This window comes from Larus michahellis, chromosome 7 (genome assembly GCF_964199755.1).
Source record: "Larus michahellis chromosome 7, bLarMic1.1, whole genome shotgun sequence".
Lineage (NCBI taxonomy): Eukaryota > Metazoa > Chordata > Aves > Charadriiformes > Laridae > Larus > Larus michahellis.
This window is the reverse complement of record NC_133902.1, coordinates 12,038,562-12,058,260: the sequence shown is the minus strand read 5'-3', so window position 1 is coordinate 12,058,260 and position 19,699 is coordinate 12,038,562. Positions and strand designations below refer to the sequence as shown.

Here is a 19,699-nt window from a genome sequence, read left to right as displayed (position 1 = left end):
CAGGCTCCAGAGCTGCCCCTTCCTGGGAGGTCGATCATCTGCGTAAAGAGCTTTTGGGCGTTAAATAGATGCGGTTCCACATCCTCAACTTTCACCCCTTGGAAAGGCTCGTTATCGTGTTAGCTTTTTCTTTTCTGCTAATGTTATTCTGATGGCTGTCTGAAGTGAAATAATGGTTGCTTTTCCTGGAAACGCGGGGCGTAAAGCATTGCAGTCTGGTTCTATATCCTGATGGTTTAGATCGTTAAATTCTCAGGGCTTAAGCTCTTATTTCTTGTTTTTCAGAGCTTATAGGAGGATCTCCTGGGGCCCTATTGTACAACCAAATACAAATAATACATTAATAAAACAGGATTGTGTATTTGTACTGCTGGCAGTCTGTAAGGATTACTTGTATATAACGTTTTGCGGTGTTAGGCCCTAAGTCATTTTGATCCGTCCCTTCTACCACTTTAAAAAAGTGACTTTTCTCTCTGCTCAGACAACGCTCGAGAGTTGTTGCCTTCTGGAAAGAGGTTTCTTCAGTCCCGATATTAATTTCTGCTATTTCTACCTTTTCTCTGGATCCCTTTGGTGCAGTGTTTTGGTTTCTTTTACCTGTTTCTTTTGTGATTAGTTAATACAGTTTTTGTGATAGTTCAGTTATTGCAGTGATGGATAACACACGTGGGCTGCAGTTAGTGCCTGTCAGTTAGTGCTGCCCTGTGGGGGGAGAAGCCCTTTTAATGTGCTTGTAGCAGTTTTGGTTTTATGAAGTACTTGAACTTTAAAGTTAGACTTCTAAAATGATCTAGGATGTATATTAGAGAGTATTTAAAAACGAGATTTAAACAGGGGAAAACCTCTCCCTTCCTGCAGAGCTTCATTGCCGTGAGAAGAAATGCTTACTGAAGCGTTGTACTCAATGTACGTTAGAAAATGTTGCGATAAAAGTAAAATGATGAGGTTTCATCCTCTCCGCAGAACTGGTCTTGCAGTATTGCCTTTGCTCGGCTCTGCCAGCACTCCTCCTGCGTTCAGCCTGAGCTTCCAACCATTTTTTGGTGGCATTTTATGTTTGCTCCCTCTGCAGAATGAGTGCAAAATGAATAAATACTTTAATATTTTTTCAGGAAAAGCGTTTGCATGTCTCAGCCCAGTTCCAAAGTGGGAGAGAGAACGGATTGTTAAGAGCTCCAAGAACAATGCACGGACAGCGATTGGGGATTAGCTCCTAAAAACTATCTTTTAGATAATAGAAGGAAGAAGTGAGCTGGTCGCAGCACTTGCAGGCACGGCGATGTTGGGCAGAGGGTGTCCCCTCTCACCCTGGCTTGCAAGGTGACAAGTGACTGGACTTCAGACACCAGAGGGGAGGCTGGCAGACTGCTTGATGGTCATCACTGCACATGGATATCCTCTGCCAACATAGGAAATGGTTGTATTTTTGCTGGTCCCATTGGGTTACGGTCACGTCTACCTGAGAGCGTGTCCGCCTGCTGCGAGCCAGAAGCAGCTGTTGGTGGCTGCGTGCCTTCACACCAGCTTTCACATCACAACCTCCCTTTGTACTGGTGGCAGCTACTGGGAAGCAGGGGCAGCTCTTCCAGTTGCTGCCAGTATTTCGTGGCCTTCCCTGGACCTGCCCCATCTGCTCTGGCAGCTGCAGGGGCCATTTGGGGAACAACCAGACGTGCGTAAGAGAAGTCGATGGGTGCTGGAGGCTGTCCCTGTGATCCCAGGCAGAAGCAGGGCTCTGTAGGTTCAGACCCATGTATAGGAACCCCTGGGAATCCCTCTCCTCTGTGTCAGCAGAGGACTGGGCCACATGTGTAAAGAAAAGCAAGGAACCTTCCTTTGTGCAGCCTCCTGGAGAGCCGTCCCAGGGAGTGAGGTCCCAGTGATGGCTCTGAGTGTAGGGCTGAGGACTGGAGAATAAGAACTAAGCATGTACTTGTTTCCTCTTTAATAACAGTGTATGTTAATATTTGCAGCCTGATTTCATCCATTTTTAATAGAATAGACTTGGATTTTTTAAAAATATACTGCTTCCACAAGATTTTGGCAAGAAACATGAGCTGCAGGCGGTCCCCTCCAGTGTGGTCTCCTCTGGGGTGTAGATGTTTGGCACACTCCTCTGCCAGCAGGGATGGCGGCAGGAACCAGTGTGGCCCCCCCTTCCCCCCCAAAACGGAGAGTGGTTCTCTGAAATCACAGCATGGCACTCCCTGAGTCGCCTCCCTCTCTGATCAGTTGACTTGCTCCTGGATGCCGTTCATTTTTTATTGTTGCGAGCGGTCCTTTGGTCCTTCCCAGCCCTTAGTAAATGGTTTCTGCCCTTTTGGAGATCTCATAAAGGAAATTAACTTTGGGAGAACACTTGGTGGCATTTTCTAAGCTTGCTCCGAGCAATGTGGCAGTACCGTCGGTGACACTTGTCACATGTATTCCCCAGGGTAGTAGGTGCCCTCCTGAACTGCCAGCACTTAGTTACCTAAAGCTCTTGCCCTCACTGCTCAGCGGAGGTGACGTGCAAAGCTCTAGTTGGTCCGCTTCGTGCTTGGGCTAGGTATAAATACTTCTAATTAGTCTATAGGAGCTTTCCATACATATATTGATGTTTTTTTTTTTTCCCTTAAGTCCAGCACTTGAAACCAGTTTCTGCCTGGTCCAGTCTCTTATCTGTATGCCATGTTCAAACTCCCTAAATAGTGCCTATCTGCTGTCTGAAGACTAAGTAGATTTTCGAAGACTTTCATCCCACCACCCACAAATGGATTCCCAGTGTTTTACGTCTCCGTGTTACTAAGGCTGAGAGGTTTTCTTTTTTTTTTTCCCCTTTTTTACGTTCTCCGCTGCTGCAGGCTCTCCCGCCGGCAGCGGGGATGCTGCTGGTGCTGGATTTCAGAGGCTGCGCTGTCCCGCTCGCTGCGTGCATGTTGCCAAGCCACGTTTCCGAAGCGCGACAGCGATGACCAGAAGTCTGCTCTTAATTTTAGCACAAGGCCACCCTGCCAAAAAAAGGGACAGGCCTAAAGGCTTCACTTCATGGTGGATTCCCCGCTCTGATGAGTGCACTGGGGACCCAACCTCCCAGTCTGAGGATGGGGTCTGGATCAGCAGCCTTCGGTAGGGGCTGGTATTAAAAATATCATTTTTATTTACTGTTGCCTTGAAGCTGCCTGCGTTTGTTTACCACTGTGAGCTGACCTTTGGGGAGACATTTCTTGATTAATTGGGTATCTAATCGCTGCAGACGATTGACAGGCGTGCGCGTAGCCGAGTTTTTCGTCTTGTTAGATGTTTTCCCTCTGGTTTCTTCTTTCCCTGTTACACGGCAAATGATGTGTTTATTTTTTTTATTAGTTCCTCCATTGTTTTTTTCTCATAATTAACTGTTGACTTCATACTTGCCTGTTGTCTCTTGGCCTGAACCTTTCTTTGACCAGTACATTCAAATTGTAGAAGCTGTAGTCTCTTGTTCTTAAGTTTGTGCTTCTAAGTGCTGTATAAAGGCCAGATATTTTAATTCTTGTAATATTTGGCCTTCAATAATCGTTGTCTTAATAATTCTTTAAAGTTCTCTTCACAGACTTTTTTTAAAATAACCCCCGCCTCTAACTTACTTTCTTAACACACTGACTCCTTGTAGGTATCGAATCGAATCCTCCCTTGTGTTTATCCACTGGAGAATTTTGCAGGTTTACCTGGTGCTGTAGGTTCCCAAGACGCTGGGCAGTGAGGGCATCGGGGCACTTCTGCCTGCTCTGGGTTTAGTTCTTAGAACCATAGAATGGTTTGGGTTGTAAGAGATCTTGAAGACCACCCAGTACCACCCCCTGCCCTGGGCAGGGACACCTCCCACCAGCCCAGGTTGCTCCAAGCCCCGTCCAACCTGGCCTTGAACCCCTCCAGGGATGGGGCAGCCGCAGCTTCTCTGGGCAACCTGGGCCAGGGGCTCACCACCCTCACAGCCAAGAATTTCTTCACAATATCTCATCTAAATCTCCCCTCTTTCAGTTTAAAACCCTTCCCCCTCGTCCCATGGCTCCCCTCCCTGATCCAGTGTCCCTCCCCAGCTTTCCTGGAGCCCCTTTAGGGACTGGAAGGGGCTGGAAGGTCTCCCCGGAGCCTTCTCTTCTCCAGGCTGAACCCCCCCAGCTCTCTCAGCCTGTCCTCACAGCAGAGGGGCTCCAGCCCTCCCAGCATCTCCGGGGCCTCCTCTGGCCCCTCTCCAACAGCTCTGTGTCCTTCTGCTGTTGGTGGCCAGACCTGGACATACCTATGTATGTAGGTACATAAAGGCCTGCCCCCTGCTTTGTTGGGACTTTAGCTGGAGGTGGAAGCTATTCCTGGTTTTTGTTTGTTTGTCCTTCAGTTATTTGTTAGTAAATAATTTGGAATGCTTCCACTGCAAACCAGTATAGAAAATATTTTTTTTTTCTTGTGGGAAACATGAATGTGTTGGTTTACGTAAGTGATGTTTTGATTTTTATACTGAGGACAGAGTTCATTTACGTGGCGTGTAGATCAGAGGCGCTGAAGAAGTAAACCCTGGCTAGATGGGGGATTGGTACTGGGGCGTATCGGTTTTATCTGGGGAAGGGTAAGAGCACGAACTTTTTAATAGCCTTGGGCTGGGACTTGGGGTGCTGGGACCTGTCCCTGCTTTGCTCCTGACCAGTGGGTGCTGTGGGAGGTATCGCAGTGGGAAACGGTCTGAGTTTCAGTGATGGAAAGCTCAATTCGGTAGCGGATCTCCTTATTAGCTTATCGTTCTGTATTGAAAAGTGTAATAAACAGAGTAGTGTGCATGCTTCCCACAGGTGGTAACCTTGGGCTACGGGCACGTTATGCAGGAGGGAGAATCTCTTAACTCGTCCTGAGTCTAAACCTGGACGTTCCGGAGCAGGAGAACTCGATCCCAACCCTTTGCTGCTCTGCAAAGTCCCAGCCATGGTATAAGCCTGGCCACCGCCGGGGAGCCTGGGGTTGCCGTGGATTTGTTACAGTGCTCCTTCACTCTGGCTAAACTGGTGCTTTTGTCACGTTTCACAGTCCACAGCATGCCAAGGAAGGAAAAGGAGCTAATTCAAAAAAACAATTTTGCTGGAAGATTGCTCTATAAATAAATTCCAGAGATAAGAGAAATAAAATGTTAGGAGAAGATGAAGGGAAGGAGAGGGGAAAGATGGAAGCGAGCAGATGTGAGCGGTGAGACTGGACTTGTTCCGTGGCCAAGTGCTTATAGTGACAGTAGAAGTCCTTTTGTCACCAGTAACTTCTTTGGTGGGCAGCCCTTGGAGGGAAAATCAGAATAACTCCAGGGAAAGATGTCCTCAAGTTCTGTCTGCCGCTGGGCACGGGAATGCTTCAGGTCTGTGCATCCCCGAGAGGCAGCGGTGTGGCGAGGAGCTGTGGGATGGAAAAGGACGGGTCTGTGCAGGGACGCTGCCGGGCAGAAATGGGGCTGCCCTGCTGCGGAGGGTACCGAGGGGAGGATGCTGCTCCTGGAGTCCTTAGCGCTGCAGCCACCGCGTTTGTTCCTAATGGTTTGCACCGCGCTTTTTATAAGGCTAGGTCATAAGCAGGGTGTTTTCACCGTTTCCCGGTTGTGATTTTAATTGTCACTTTGTGCTTCCAATAAAATGTTCTGCGTAACTGATGGCAGGAGAGCCTTCTCTCCACGATATCGTACCTCGTGTGCTGGAAGAGTTTGCAGACAGGGGCAGGCCGTGGTCTGTCTGTTCTTCTTCCTCCTCTCCAAGAGTCACCAATGCCAGATGATCCAGCTGGAGAAAATAAAATATCTGTATAGCAACTAATGGTGAAATTTTATGCCTGGGGAAGCAAATCAAAAGAGAGAGAAACTTCCTGTTTATTTTCCCATTAAATTAAAGCTCCTGTAAAGGCAAAGTGCCTGGGATAGGGAAGATAAGTCTTCGTACGGCCAAAGGTGGCTCAGCTCATGGATGCTGCAAGTAGCTTTCTTGAAACATGTGAGGTGGCTCCAGGTTTGGGTCTGGTTTGTTTTAGTCCCTGGGTTCTTGGAATAAATTAATGATTTTTTTTTTTTTTCTCCTGTTTGAAGCTGCGTGGAAGGCTGGAACGTCCTCCCTGTGTCGGAATGTCTTGCTAATGTAAATTTTCCTTTATTCCAGCAACAGCGCACTGTTTATAGGCTGACACTGGTGAAAGCTTGGAACGTGGATGAACTGAAAGCCTATGCTGACCTGATAGCCCTCGGTAAACCAGACTTCGTCGAGGTCAAGGTGAGCTGCATGGAGCTATGTTTTGGGGTTTTTTTCCATCGGTATTTTACTTTTTTCTTTCCCATTTCCTGCCCCCTCCCAGTCTTAAGCTTACACAAGTAAATGCGATTCTTCCAGAGATTTCAGTGATGCATAAGGAACTTATCTCTTGCTTTTAAAGTTAGGCAGCCGGGTTTCTAATATTTTATGTGTGCATTTGGAGTAGTGCTCGCTGTTATGCACGACAAGCTTTGTACCAGCCAGCATCAGTTTCTGCCCAACGGAATCATAACCCTCTGGTCTCTTTTTGTATTTCTCGTGAAAGCAGAGACTGATAAATAGATATTCCTTCTTTTATGTCAACCAACGTTTTAAACAAAATATTCTAGGAGAAGCTGATAGTTTGTGGTATTATTCTTCCCATCCTGGCCTTGAATTCTGCCAGGGGAAAGGGTGATGATGTCTGGCTTACTGATGTGGTATTTGTCAGGCTGCACAAAACGGGGAAAATATTACCCTCGGGGAGTGGAAGAGCTCCGAACAGGAGCGTGTGAGTTACAGCAGGGCAGGAGGTGCTTTATGTTGGGATTAATCAATTTAGCGTATAGAGAATGTAAAAAAAGGCACATTACAAAGTGTTCTGTAAAGAACCACTATCAGCATTTTCATGCAGCATCTCCCCTGCAGACCGGCACATTTACCTCAGGTCTGTATTTTTGCAGCTCTATTACTTCTGAACTTTCTTTCTCTTTTCTCTTTCCTTTCTCTTTCCTTTTTTTTTTTTTTAACCTTTATTTACTGCTGCTTTGAAGAAAAAAACTGGAGTTTGCTGCAATTTCCTTATGAAACAAAACCCAAAGGTTTTGATACTGTCAGTATTGAGAGGTCTCTTTCTCTCTGAATGTGCTGCTGAAGTTGATAGCTTAATAGAAAATCAGATTTTGAGTACGGCTTGGGGAAAAAGCCTCAGTTTTACAATGTGTATCAGACTGTTTTATATTCCTCGGGTAAAACCTAGCAGGAGGAGTGCTCCTATGGGACCCTTCCCACCTTGCATCTCCTGACTCTTACTGCAGCCTGGCAGTACCAGATCCTTTTCTCCAGCGTGCGAGGAGGCAGAGGTGAGCGTGCACGACAGTGTGGAGTATGAGGCTGTCAGTGTACGTGCCACTTAGGCTGCTCTGTCATGTGTAGCGACTTTAATTAGTAAAATGAATCAGGTGTAAGTTAATCAATGTTTCTGAGCGCTCTCCAGGGCGAACATCTGTCTCTTCCAAGGTAGAGGGCTGCCGTTCCCTTTGCCTGGAGAAGGGTTCAGCCTTGCAGTCATGGTTTCCCAGCAGTGTGGAGCTCAGCTCTACCAGGGAAAATCATGCCTCGGACTGCCAGGGAAATAGGCAAGAAGAGGTGGTTGTAGAGGTGGTCCCAGGGTGGTCCTAGATGTACTCCCAACTCTTCCAGCTGGGACGGGCTCCTGCCCGCGCTGCTTCAGTTGAAAATGTCGTCTTTGCACTCCGAGTACTTCAAAGTGCTTGTCGGGACTCAACCAGCGAGGACATTCTCCGAGGAAGGAACAGGTATCGAGCACTTTGCCATGCTTGCGAAAGTACCTGAGGCAGAGAGGGGCTGTGTGACGTTCTCAAAAGCCACGTAGGGCAGTAGCATGGCTGGGGCTTCAGCATCGCTCCTGTACCTGCCAGCTGCTGCAGAGGGTTCAAAGGGGTTGCAAGGCAAGGAAGGCGGGGGGGTGCTCCTGGTGCCTGATGGCCACGTGCCATTTGGGTGGGCTTTGGGTCTTTTCATGGACTGATATAAGTGCAAGTTTGCAGTTTGGTTGGTTTTGTTGTTTGGTTTTTTTTTAATATAAAGATGTATGCTGCTTAATGTTACTTAATTAAATTTGCAAGCAGGATGCTTTGATCTAGATGTCAGTTGTTCAGAAATATTCCAGCAGGTCAGTGGAGTTCTGCGAGCGCTGGGGACAGAATTGTCTACTGCGGTGCTGATCCTTGCCACATCAAGCTATGGGCCAGAATGTCTCATGCTGGAGTTTCTGCTTCTGTGAATGGTTTAGCATTGTGCCTATGCTATGGCCACAAAAGTGGTCTGTAGTTGGCATGTGGAAGGTCTCTTGTCTTTCCGGGCCCAAGAGCAGTACGCGGGGACACAGGGAAACTCAAGCTTAAGCCTTTTCAAAGGATGCAGCGTTGCTCTCCCTTGTGTCTGCTTGTTGCTGGACTTAGGCTGGGAGCGATGGGAAAGTCTTTCCTTCCCTGGTTACAGCTCTCATTGAAAACCTCAGTGCAGTGTTTCACGGCCTCAGATTCAGTTGTCACAACTTCACAAATACAGATTGCAATCTGTATAGTCAAAGCCCAAAAAAAGTCTTCTACAGCTTGTTCTTCATTTCTAGTCTAGTGGAGGGAGGGCGATTTTCCAAAGCTCTGAAAACTGTACAGCAAGTCTGACAGCTGCTAAGCCCCACAAGGCAGAAGCGAGAGGCTGAGTACAAGAAAACACACTAATTCCTTTTCAGCTCCGGCAGCAGAAATGAGTTGTCAGGGTGCTGCTCCACCTCGTTCACCAGCGGGCTCTGAGATCGTCTCCATTTTTTTTCCATTTAATTGAGCTTTTAAATAGAGCTGTGCTGTCCTGTTATCTTAATTTTGAAGACAGGAAAGCAGGGTTCATGTCCTTGGAAGTATGAAGCACGCTGTTGTGAGCAGCGGTGCTGGTAGCGCCCATTTGCAGTCGGAGTTCAACTGATGTTGTCTGTGTCTGAAACGGATGGTGCAAATCTATGCTGATGCAACTTTTTGGGGTTTAAATGGCACTTCCATCCCTTTTAAAAGTCACAAATTGTTGTGATGTCTTCTCTGGAGCAGTGGATTTGCTTGACATTACGTTGTGTTTAATAGGCCCGAAGTTGGACGAAAGGTCTTGCTCACCGACTGTTACATGGGATGTCTTTATGTGAGAGCAGGGGGTTTTTCAACACAGTTGCCTCTTCTTCCTCGCCTTTTTGGAGGTAATGTTCCATAAGGTGGGCACTTGGTGCTCTGCAGAGGGCAGGTAGCTCACACTACATACAGTGTTACCCAGTCAGTGGCCTTATTTGTTTCGCATAGTTTTATCTGCCAGTTCCTGCTGAACAGCAGGGTTTTGAAAGTGTGGGAGATGTGGCTCAGTGGGGAGGTGCAATGGCTGTCTCCTCTTTGCCACGCTCTCTCTGTGACTTTCAAATGCGAGGGGATTACGTGGCTTCTCACCTCAAGCGTGGAACCAATTTTTCCCTTTTCTTGGTCAGAAGGAGGAAGCGGCATGTTCTGCAGTGGCTGATGGACAACGAGTTGGGATGCTGTGGAGTAGCGAGAGAGTCCGGCCAAGTACCGACAGAAGTGGCTGGCAGAGAGGATGTCACCTTACGGATGGCTTCCTTACTTGGCTGTCCTTCTCTGAAGCATGGAGTGGTTGCTGGTGGGGTGGGGTGCCCCCCACGCTGCTGGAGACCGTTGTGTTTATTGTGTCCAGTTCTGGGCTCCCCAGTTCAAGAAGAACAGGGAACTACTGGAGAGAGTCCAGTGGAGGGCTGTGAAGATGCTGAGAGGCTGGAGCATCTCTGTGCTGAGGAAAGGCCGGGAGCCCTGGGGCTGTTCAGCTGGAGAGGAGCAGACTGAGAGGGGATCTCATCAATGCTCAGCAATAGCTAAAGGGCAGGTGGCAAGAGGATGGGGCCAGGCTCTTCTCAGTGGTGTCCGGGGACAGGACAAGGGGCAACGGGCACAAACTGGAACATGGGAAATTCCATCTCAACATGAGGAAAAGCTTCTTTCCTGCGAGGGTGGCAGAGCCGTGGTACAGGCTGCCCAGAGAGGTGGTGGAGTCTCTGTCTCTGGAGGCATTCCAACCCCGCCTGGAGGCGTTCCTGTGCCACCTGCTCTGGGTGACCCTACTCTGGCAGGGGGTTGGACTGGGTGATCTCTGAAAGTCCCTTCCAACCCCTGTGATTGTGTGTTGCTGCTGTGCCTGCACTTGGACCCTTACCCCGTGCTCTGACCTAACTAAAGGAGCAGGTTACACTCCTTTACGTTCAGCTCTGCAGCCAGCTTGTTCTCATCTGATCATCTTCAATCCTGGCTAGCAAAGCTCTTGTCCAACACCCTGTCCGTGAGATCGGCCTTCCCTTACAGCAGCACCACTGGTGCAGATGGACGCTGCAGTGGTTTCGGAGGCATCTGAGCCACGTTGTTGAGCAAACAAGAGTTGAGAAGGCTTCAAGGTGCTTTGTTGCCTCTGCCTCTGTGCCTGCAGGATGAAGCAAAGAGCTGGGCTCTCTGTCCCTGCGATGTTTGACTGCTCTGGACTAAAAGGTGAACAACAATCTCCTCCTCAGCAGAGGAGGATGGCAGAAGAGGGGCTGCATCGTACCCCCCGAAGCCTGGGGTTTTGCGGTTGCGTAGGCAAAGTGTACATAAACGGAATCATCATGTAGATACAATCCCACAGCATTCAAAGTGATGCTTGATACAATAGGACAAGAAATTGGGAGTTAAATTCAGACCCAAAGGAAGACAGGCAGGATTGAGGTGGGTTCAAGTCATTCCTTATTGCTGTCGGTATTCCCTTTCATTTCTCCACTTGGACAAAAACTCCTGCCGGTGTGTAACTGGCCTTTAGTCTAGCCCAAGCAGTTGTGGTGTTCACACAGCATTTGTGACCTGGGAATTTTCCCCAAAAGACTTGATATTTTTCATTAAAAGTAATTTCTTGCGTTCCTTTGAGAATTAAGTGCATTGAAGAATCTGCTTGGCATGTGGATAGGGCTCACTTTTTTTTTTTTGGTTGGTTTTTTTTCAAAACCCCAGTGTGTTGGGTTGAAAAGGCAAGGACCAGGTCCTGCTCAGAGCACATAAACAAAAAAATATTACAAGATGCTGCAAAGCGTCTGCCAGAAAATGAGGCTCATCTCGGCGGGGTTTCCTGGTTAAATGCTTGAGATAAATGACGTTCATTTAAAATGAATGTAGCTAATCCCCTGTTGCTCCGGAGAGGCTCGTGGGGTGGAGTGGATAGAGATTTAGATTCTTGCAGGGCTTAATACTTGTTCTCATTTACATGAGTATCTTACAGCCGTGTAACTCTGTGGGACCCTATTCTCTTATTTAAGCCAATGGAAATTAGCCTTGATTACCCTTGTGTAAAACCCAAGTCAAGGGAGAATCACTCATGTGGTTATTAAATACGCATCAATTTTATTTATTGCCTTAGTCTGTTTTAATGCCATAATGTCACCATCAACAGTTGTCTGAAGTTGTTTCTTATATTTAAGATCTAGAATGTGCAGCTCCTCTTTTTGCTATGATACCCTCTTTGTGTTTTAAAAGCCAGGCGCTTGTGTTGACGGGCGGTATTTTGCCATTCGTAGCCCTTCTGAAACCGAAGGGGCAAAAGGGTTTTGAAGAGAAAAGTAAGTCGGTGCGAAAGGACTCGTTCAGACCTACTGGAGTGGAGCGTGCTGCAGGGTCCCCTTAGTGCAGGGCCGGGTGAGCGTGCAGAAATCTGGAACCTTTGGTCGCTGCAGACAGACCATGGAGCAGCTGGGCACACGAGCGCCTTTAATTGTGGCTGTGCCCACGCATCTGTCACGGGTGGAGCGATGCACTTCACTCCTAGAGAGAAGCAGCGATACGTTTATTGATAGCGAACAGGGATTTAACAAAGTTTCGTAGTAAATGTGACAGTGGTTTAGTAAGGATCGATGGCAAGGCACACCTGGTTATTTACTGCACAGAGGGCAGGGTCAGAGCGAGCTGTCAGGGAGACCCTCCCGTTGAGTCGAGGTTCAGAAAGGACCCCCTGGCTTCTAAACTCCTTCTCAGAGGAGTTTAGATCCAATGCTAGTCCCAGACTTGGTCAGCAGTTTATGTCTAAAGGATTATATATGCACAATCAATCCTTTTTATATATATATATATAGATACATATATATATATGGGCTGTTCACTATTTATGGGGGTGAGACGATTGACTTATAGTCGTATTTGCATGTTGACCACAGTACCCGCATTGCTCATGTCAGCCCTTGGCAATTGTGTTATCTGTCTCCCCGAAACCACCTTTGAGCCGGGGGTAGCCATCACGACCAGATGCACCTATGATGACCGTCATGGGTGGTTATGGCTTGGGCAGGGTTACAGGAGAGAAAGACCAGGTTGACGCCTCGGCGCGGGGAGCACACAGTCATGGCATCCTCTCCACACTGCCAGGAGCTTTAAGGTGCGAATCACAGAATGATAGGGTTGGAAGGGTCCTCTGGAGATCATCCAGTCCAACCCCCTGCCAGAGCAGGGTCACCCAGAGCAGGTGGCACAGGAACGCGTCCAGGCGGGGTTGGAATGTCTCCAGAGACGGAGACTCCACCACCTCTCTGGGCAGCCTGTGCCAGGGCTCTGACACCCTCACAGCAAAGAAGTTCCTCCTCATGTTTAGGTAGGAATTCCTATGCTCAAGTTTGTGCCTGTTACCTCTTGTCCTGTCCCTGGGCACCACTGAGAAGAGCCTGGCCCCATCCTCCTGACACCCACCCTTTCAGTATTTATAAGTGTTGATAAGATCCCCCCTCAGCCGTCTTTTTTCCAGACTGAAGAGACCCAAATCCCTCAGCCTTTCTCCATAAGAGAGGTGTTCCAGTCCCCTCAGCATCTTGGTAGCCCTTTGCTGTCCCCTCTCCAGCAGTTCCCTGTCTTTCTTGAACCGGGGAGTCCAGAACTGGACGCAGTGCTCCAGGTGCGGCCTCCCCAGGGCAGAGCAGAGGGGGAGGATGACCTCCCTCCACCTGCTGGCCACCCTATTCTTGATGCCCCCCAGGATGCCATTGGCCTTCTTGGCCACCAGGGCACATCACTGGCTCATGGTTATCCTGTCGTCCACCAGGACTCCCAGGTCTCTTTCAGCTGAGCTGCTCTCCAGCAGGTCAGCCCCAACCTGTCCTGGTGCGGGGGGTTATTCCTCCCAAGGTGTAGTACCCTACACTTGCCCTTGTTGAACTTCATGAGGTTCCTCTCTGCCCAGCTCTCCAGCCTGTGCAGGTCTCTCTGTATGGCGGCACAGCCTTCTGGTGTGTCAGCCACCCCCCACAGCTTTTGTCATTGGCAAACCAGCTGAGGGTGCGCTCTGTCCCCTCATCCAGGTCATTGATGAATGCAAGCGGGCATGTCAAGGGTTCAGCCTCGCAAACCGAACTTTGTGTTTCAGGGCTACTTGTGCAATGGTGAGGGAGATCTGGTTGCTCTAGTCAGAGCTGCGAGTGGAAGGACATCCCCGGGGAATTGGTCTGTACTTGCTAAAACAAAGCTTCATCTCGCAGCTCTCGATGGCAGCGTGGCTTCCTGTCCAAGCAGAGCCTTGCTGCTTCTCTCCATCCATTTTCAATTTAAGGAGAAAGGAAAAAAATAAGCCTGCCTGGCTTCTCCTTTTTTGGAGGACTGTTTGTACCATGGTGCTCGCTGAGGGCAGGACCAGGGCAGAGCAGAGATGGGTCGTGGCACTGCACAGAATTTCCTCAAGCCTTCGGGAAATCAGTTTCCAGCCACTTGAAAGCACTTGTCCCTGATGATTATTGTGCAGCTCCGGCACCAGCACAGCACCCTCGCACTGAGCTCCTGAGGGTGGGTGGGCTCGGTGTCCGGTGGAGCGAAGGACGATGTTCTGGGACTGCAGGTCCTGCTCCTGGCGTCTGAAGCTTTGCTACGAAATTAAAATGAACAAGTAAGTGTCTGGAGGGAAGGACCAGAGGGAGGCATCTGTCCCAGTCTGCTCAGTCTTGTCATATTAAACAGTAAAGATTATTTAAGTGCTTAAAATAATGAGGAAAATGAGCTCTGCTTTAATGAGTTTTTAATTGCATGCAGCAAGAGGCGATTGCCCCCACCTGTCAAAAAGCTATTCAGTCTTGCTGCCATTCCAATCTGCATTTAGATGAAGAGAAGGTGAAGTTTAAAAAAATCTTCTGTCCTAGTGCCTGCTATAAAATAAGCTCGAACAATGTATAATTTCCATGCCTGAAAAAAAAAAAAAAAATTGACCACTTAATGTCCTTCAAACTGCGAGCATTGTGTCCGAGGGCGAGACACAAGGCATGGATGGTCCAGGGGGGCAGCAGCAGGGCTGCAGCACCTCCCCATCCTGCTGGGGAGCTGCAGGGCAGTGGGGCACCTAGAATCACAGAATGGCTGGGGTTGGAAGGGACCTCTGGAGATCATCCAGTCCAACCCCCTGCCAGAGCAGGGTCACCCAGAGCAGGTGGCAAAGGAACGCATCCAGGTGGGGTTGGAATGTCTCCAGAGACGGAGACTCCACCACCTCTCTGGGCAGCCTGTGCCAGGGCTCTGCCACCCCCAAAGGAAAGAAGTTTTTCCTCATGTTGAGATGGAATTTCCCGTGTTCCAGTTTGTGCCCGTTGCCCCTTGTCCTGTCCCCGGGCATCACTGAGAAGAGCCTGGTCCCATCCTCGTGCCACCTGCCCTTTGGCTATTGCTGAGCATTGATGAGATTCCCTCTCAGCCTGCTCTTCTCCAGCTGAACAGCCCCAGGGCTCTCGGCCTTTCCTCAGCACAGAGATACTCCAGGCCCTTGATCATCCGCTGTCCCCTCTCCAGCAGTTCCCTGTTCTTCTTGAACCGGGGAGCCCAGAACTGCACCCAGTGCTCCAGATGCGGCCTCCCCAGGGCAGAGCAGAGGGGGAGGATGACCTCCCTCCACCTGCTGGCCATGCTCTTTTTAATGCACCCCGGAAGACCATTGGTCCCATAGACTGATGTACGTCTAGGTGCAGAAGCAGATCATTGACTACTTCCTCCTGGATTATGGGTTTGTTGTTCTGCTCTCCATCCTTATCTTCCAGCTCAGGAGGCTGAGCACCCTGGCGATAGCTGGTCTGACTATTGAAGACGGAAGCAAAGAAGACATTAAGTATCTCAGCCTTCTCGTCCTTGGTTGCAACTTTCCCCCCCGCATCCAGTAAGGGATGGAGATTCTCCCTGGCTTTCTTTTTGTTGATGTACTTATAAAAGCTTTTTTTGTTGTCCTTAATATTAGTGGCCAAGTTGAGCTCCAGCTGGGCTTTTGCCTTCGTAATTTTCTCTCTGTATAACCTAACAAGATTTCTGTACTCCTCCTGAGTTGCCTGTCCCTTCTTCCAAAGGTGGTAAACCCTCCTTTTATTCCTAAGTCCCGTGCAAAGTTCCTTATTCATCCATGCACAAATACAGACTGGGCAGAGAATGGCTTGAGAGCAGCCCTGAGGAGAAAGCTGTTGGTGGATGAGAAGCTCAACACAAGCTGGTAATGTGTGCTGGCAGCCTAGAAACCCCCCGCAGCCTGAGCTGCATCCCCAACAGCGTGGGCAGCAGGGCGAGGTGGGGGGGGATTCTTCCCCTCTGCTCCACTCTGTGAGACCCCCCCTGCAGTGCTGCCTCCAGCTCTGGGGCACCAACAGCAGAAGGACACAGAGCTGTCGGAGCAGGGCCAGAGGAGGCCCCGGAGATGCTGGGAGGGCTGGAGCCCCTCTGCTGTGAGGACAGGCTGAGAGAGCTGGGGGGTTCAGCCTGGAGAAGAGAAGGCTCCGGGGAGACCTTCCAGCCCCTTCCAGTCCCTCAAGGGGCTCCAGGAAAACTGGGGAAGGACTCTGGATCAGGGAGGGGAGCCATGGGACGAGGGGGAATGGTTTTAAACTGAAAGAGGGGAGATTTAGATGAGATATTGTGAAGAAATTCTTGGCTGTGAGGGTGGTGAGCCCCTGGCCCAGGTTGCCCAGAGAAGCTGTGGCTGCCCCATCCCTGGAGGGGTTCAAGGCCAGGTTGGGCGGGGCTTGGAGCAACCTGGGCTGGTGGGAGGTGTCCCTGCCCAGGGCAGGGGGTGGAACAAGATGATCTTTAAGGTCCCTTCCAACCCAAACCATTCTATGATTCCCTCCTCCCTCTTTGCAATCTCTCTTCAACAGGGCATAAGGAGCAGGGGGGTGAGTGATTTAGCAGCGGCTCAGTCTCTCTCGGTGTCTTTATGGCTCATTTTGAAGAGCTGGAATGAAAGGTTGTGTCCGCGTTTCAGAGTTTAGCTTTTCCAGGAGGAGTTCCTTTGCCTTCAAGGGAGTCGCTGAAGATTTATGAGCTGCTGTAGCACCGACCTGCATGTAGCCATACGCGTGGTGCATCTGGAGAGCTGGTGTTAAGGACTGGGGTTGTGCTGCATAAACTAACCATTTCCATTCCTGCTTTTCAGTTTTCACTGTCACAAATAAACCCACGTCCTTTGTTAAATCAACTTGAAAGCGATTATTAAAAACAACCAACGAGCCTGAATCCACTCCAGCGAGGAGCAGACGTGCATGAGAGCTTGTGTGTATAATTTGGACAATGCCGATGCTCAGATCATAAGCGTTTTTATTGCAGGGAGTGTGATCTATCAACGTGTCATTTGAGGCTTTTTATATTTGTCTTGGGTCCGAGCTGCCCCAGTTCTTGAACAGTGGCTCTGTCACTCAGCAGCTTGGCCGACACTGTGTTCTTCTGTTAATTCACACGAGCCTCAATTAAACAAATTTATAATTTGCCGTCTAGGAGTTAAGAGAATTTTCTTGTTCAGTAATTAAGTTGGGAAGCCTGGAGTTTCAGAGTTGAGAAACAAAGCGCTGTCATACTTAGTTCTCCAGTAATCTTTCCTTCATGGCCCTGCAGATTAAAATGATTGCTGGCTGTCGAGATCTCCGTCAAGGAGCCAGGTCGTGGCAGAAGAAACGGGCTTCTTGTGCCCCGCGCTGCAGCGATAATCCTCTTGGCACGAGGCGTTGCTTAAATCCAGTTGTGCTCGCTCGGCTCCGTTACAGCGGCGCGGAAATGCAGAGCACGGCCGGCACGCTGGCTCGGGATCCGCACTGGCATAACCGAGAACAGCCAAGATGCTCTTCAAAAGGCTGCCGCGTTTCAAGGTATTTGGCCAAAGCTGCGTGGCATGATTAGGATGCTAAAAGCGCCCTTATTAAAGGCTAATTAAGAGGCGGCATCACTGATGCTGCTACTGCAGGGAAGTTGGTGTAAGAGCTTAGGGCGTACAATAGAATGGTTTCCTTTCTTGATACTTGATGTCTTAATAACTGTCTTCGTGCATTACGGAAAAATATAACATGACCGCCCTAATCAACTGTTCACATTTTTTAAGTGGTATCAGCTCCGTTAATTAACTCAAGTTTTAAGAAGTTGGGGAAGTTGAAAGCTGACGTGCTTTCATTCGGTGTGCTGCTAAGCTGATTTTCATTGATTTGTGCCTGTGAATTAATCAGCCATCCGAGCACTTAGTTATTCCATTTGCCTCTGCGCTTTCTTTGCTTGTAAATGATATCTTTGAAGTTTATTAAAAGAATGAGTCATGTTGTAGCTTCCTAAGAATTTTCCCCCTCTGTAGTCATACATTTTTCATGCTGCTCAAATCATAATCTGTATAATGAACGTGGGGAAAATATTGCTCTATGGAGCTGCATCTATACAGCTGAACTCGGGAGATACAGATCCTATTACTTGCGTGGTTGGCTGCTCTAATATAAGAACGTTTAAAATCTTTTTTCAGACTTTCAGAGCCGGGCTAAAAAATTAATGTACTTCCCTTTTTAGCACTCCCCCGACTTGTCTGCGGTTGTGCACAGTCAACCCGGTTCCTCGCCGGCTCGGAGTTACGCTGCGCGGCTCCAATATCCTTTGCTTGGGCAGATTAATTGGGGAGGTCCCTCATAAATTTACCAGTAAGAAAGTAATTGCTTCCAAAACTTGTACAGTTTCTAATTAGCGTGAGTCTGTTTCTTTTGTAGCCCTATTTAAGCACTGTATGGTTCACCTTGCTCTAATTTCAAGTGTTTGCAAAGGATCTGTCTCTGTTTATTGCTGGATGCGACACGTTCAACTTTAATGGAGCTGAAATAGGTCTTGGGGGTGCAGCGTGGGCACCGTAAACATAGCGCGGATGCAAATGCCATTTCAAAGAAGTAGAAGTGTTCTTCACAGAGGAAAAACATGAGAAGGCAAAACATAATCATCCATAAAATTGTGTGCGCTCTGTTTTAAAGACCGGTGCTTGATGGGATTTTTGTGACTGGAATAAAATAGCTCCGCCGAAGAGCAAAGGTGGTGGAACCACCTAGAGAGGTAGAGAAGGAGTTGGGCTTTTGTCTAGAAGAAAAGCCAAGTTTCGTGTGTGAAATTGCCCTTTTGGGTGCCGGTGGGTTTGTGACCTGTGTTGTGATACCACAGGTTAAACCAGCTCGATGAGCCTTTAATGAATTTTATCTGGAAAGAAAGAAATAAGCAAAAATAAATCTCAGTAAGCCACATACTGCTGAGCTAATTTATGAGAATTTTACTAACGCAATTAAAGACGGAGCAAGGCAGTAGTGAAACCAAGGTCACAGCTAAGGCTAAATCAGTAAATCAGAGGTTCAAGTGATCAAATCCTCAAATTATGAGCAGCTGGTCTCAAAACGATGAGGCTGAAGTTGGTTGGAGTGGGGTGTAGGAGAACTTCGAGGGGCTGCACTCCCTGGCGCGGGTGGTTGCGGTGCGGGGAGCTGGCTGCTGCAGGGGGGTGGCTGTTGCGGTGACCCGGAGCACCTCAGCTCCTGGTCCCAGTAAATCACCCAAACCATCAGCGCTGGCGTCGTGGCTTTGGGTAGGGCACAGCAGGAACGTGTGTCCCAACTCCGACGTTCCCTCCTTCTGTCCCTTTGCTGTATTGGGTGGTTGGGAAGGGAGCTGGAGCAAGAACCTTAACGAGTCTACAATTGCATCTGAGATGAAGGTGTTTTATGAACAATCCCACTTCTAAATTAGTGAGTAATTTTGTGCGTGCTTCCAGAAAACTATCAGAAAAGCTGTTTCCCCAAAGACTGCTGCTCCTGCCTGTTCACACGAGTGAGCTACAGAGCTTTGCAGACCCACGTGTGTTGGGAAACGTCTCTCCGTGCTCTGCCCGGGGGATGCTCGTAGTGCTGGTCACAGCACCCTGCACGTGCTGGCTACTTCCCACCCTGGGGACTAGAGGGGTTTTTGGGTGCAGATACACCGTGCCAACACTGCGTGACCTTTACTAATGCCAAGTCAGGGGAGATGAGGAGCGATGGTGCTGGCCTTTCGGCTGGCAGACCACAGCAGGTGGGAGATCCACAATCAGCGCAGATCCATCCCATAAAAAAAAAAAATCCCTCGATATTTCCTGCAGATGTTCATTCTGGGGGATTACTTCGGCTCTCACTGTTGCACAAAGCAGCACGGACTCTTCAGGCAGCGGTAGCATTATAGAAATTCCTCAATTGTTCAGGTGGCCTTTGACCAAAACACCATGAGCTGCTTTTTAATGTCATCAAGTCACTTCCTACTCCTCAGTAAACAACAAGAGGTTCTACAGCACCAGCTTAAACTGGATTTTCA

The 19,699-nt window shown here is 48.9% G+C and overlaps 1 protein-coding gene across 5 annotated transcripts in view; it reads left to right on the top strand.

The window, feature by feature from the left end:
- LOC141746528 (S-adenosyl-L-methionine-dependent tRNA 4-demethylwyosine synthase TYW1-like) overlaps window positions 1–19,699 on the top strand; it is a 119,913-nt gene that overhangs the window by 80,924 nt on the left and 19,290 nt on the right. For 4 of the 5 annotated variants that reach the window (XM_074595181.1, XM_074595180.1, XM_074595182.1 and 1 more), the window contains exon 14: window positions 6,141–6,251. In XM_074595181.1, coding sequence (XP_074451282.1) covers window positions 6,141–6,251 — 111 coding nt within the window. Of the gene's footprint in view, window positions 1–6,140; window positions 6,252–7,691; window positions 7,808–19,699 lie in introns of all 5 variants that reach the window. The other variant, XM_074595184.1, reaches the window with a different exon arrangement.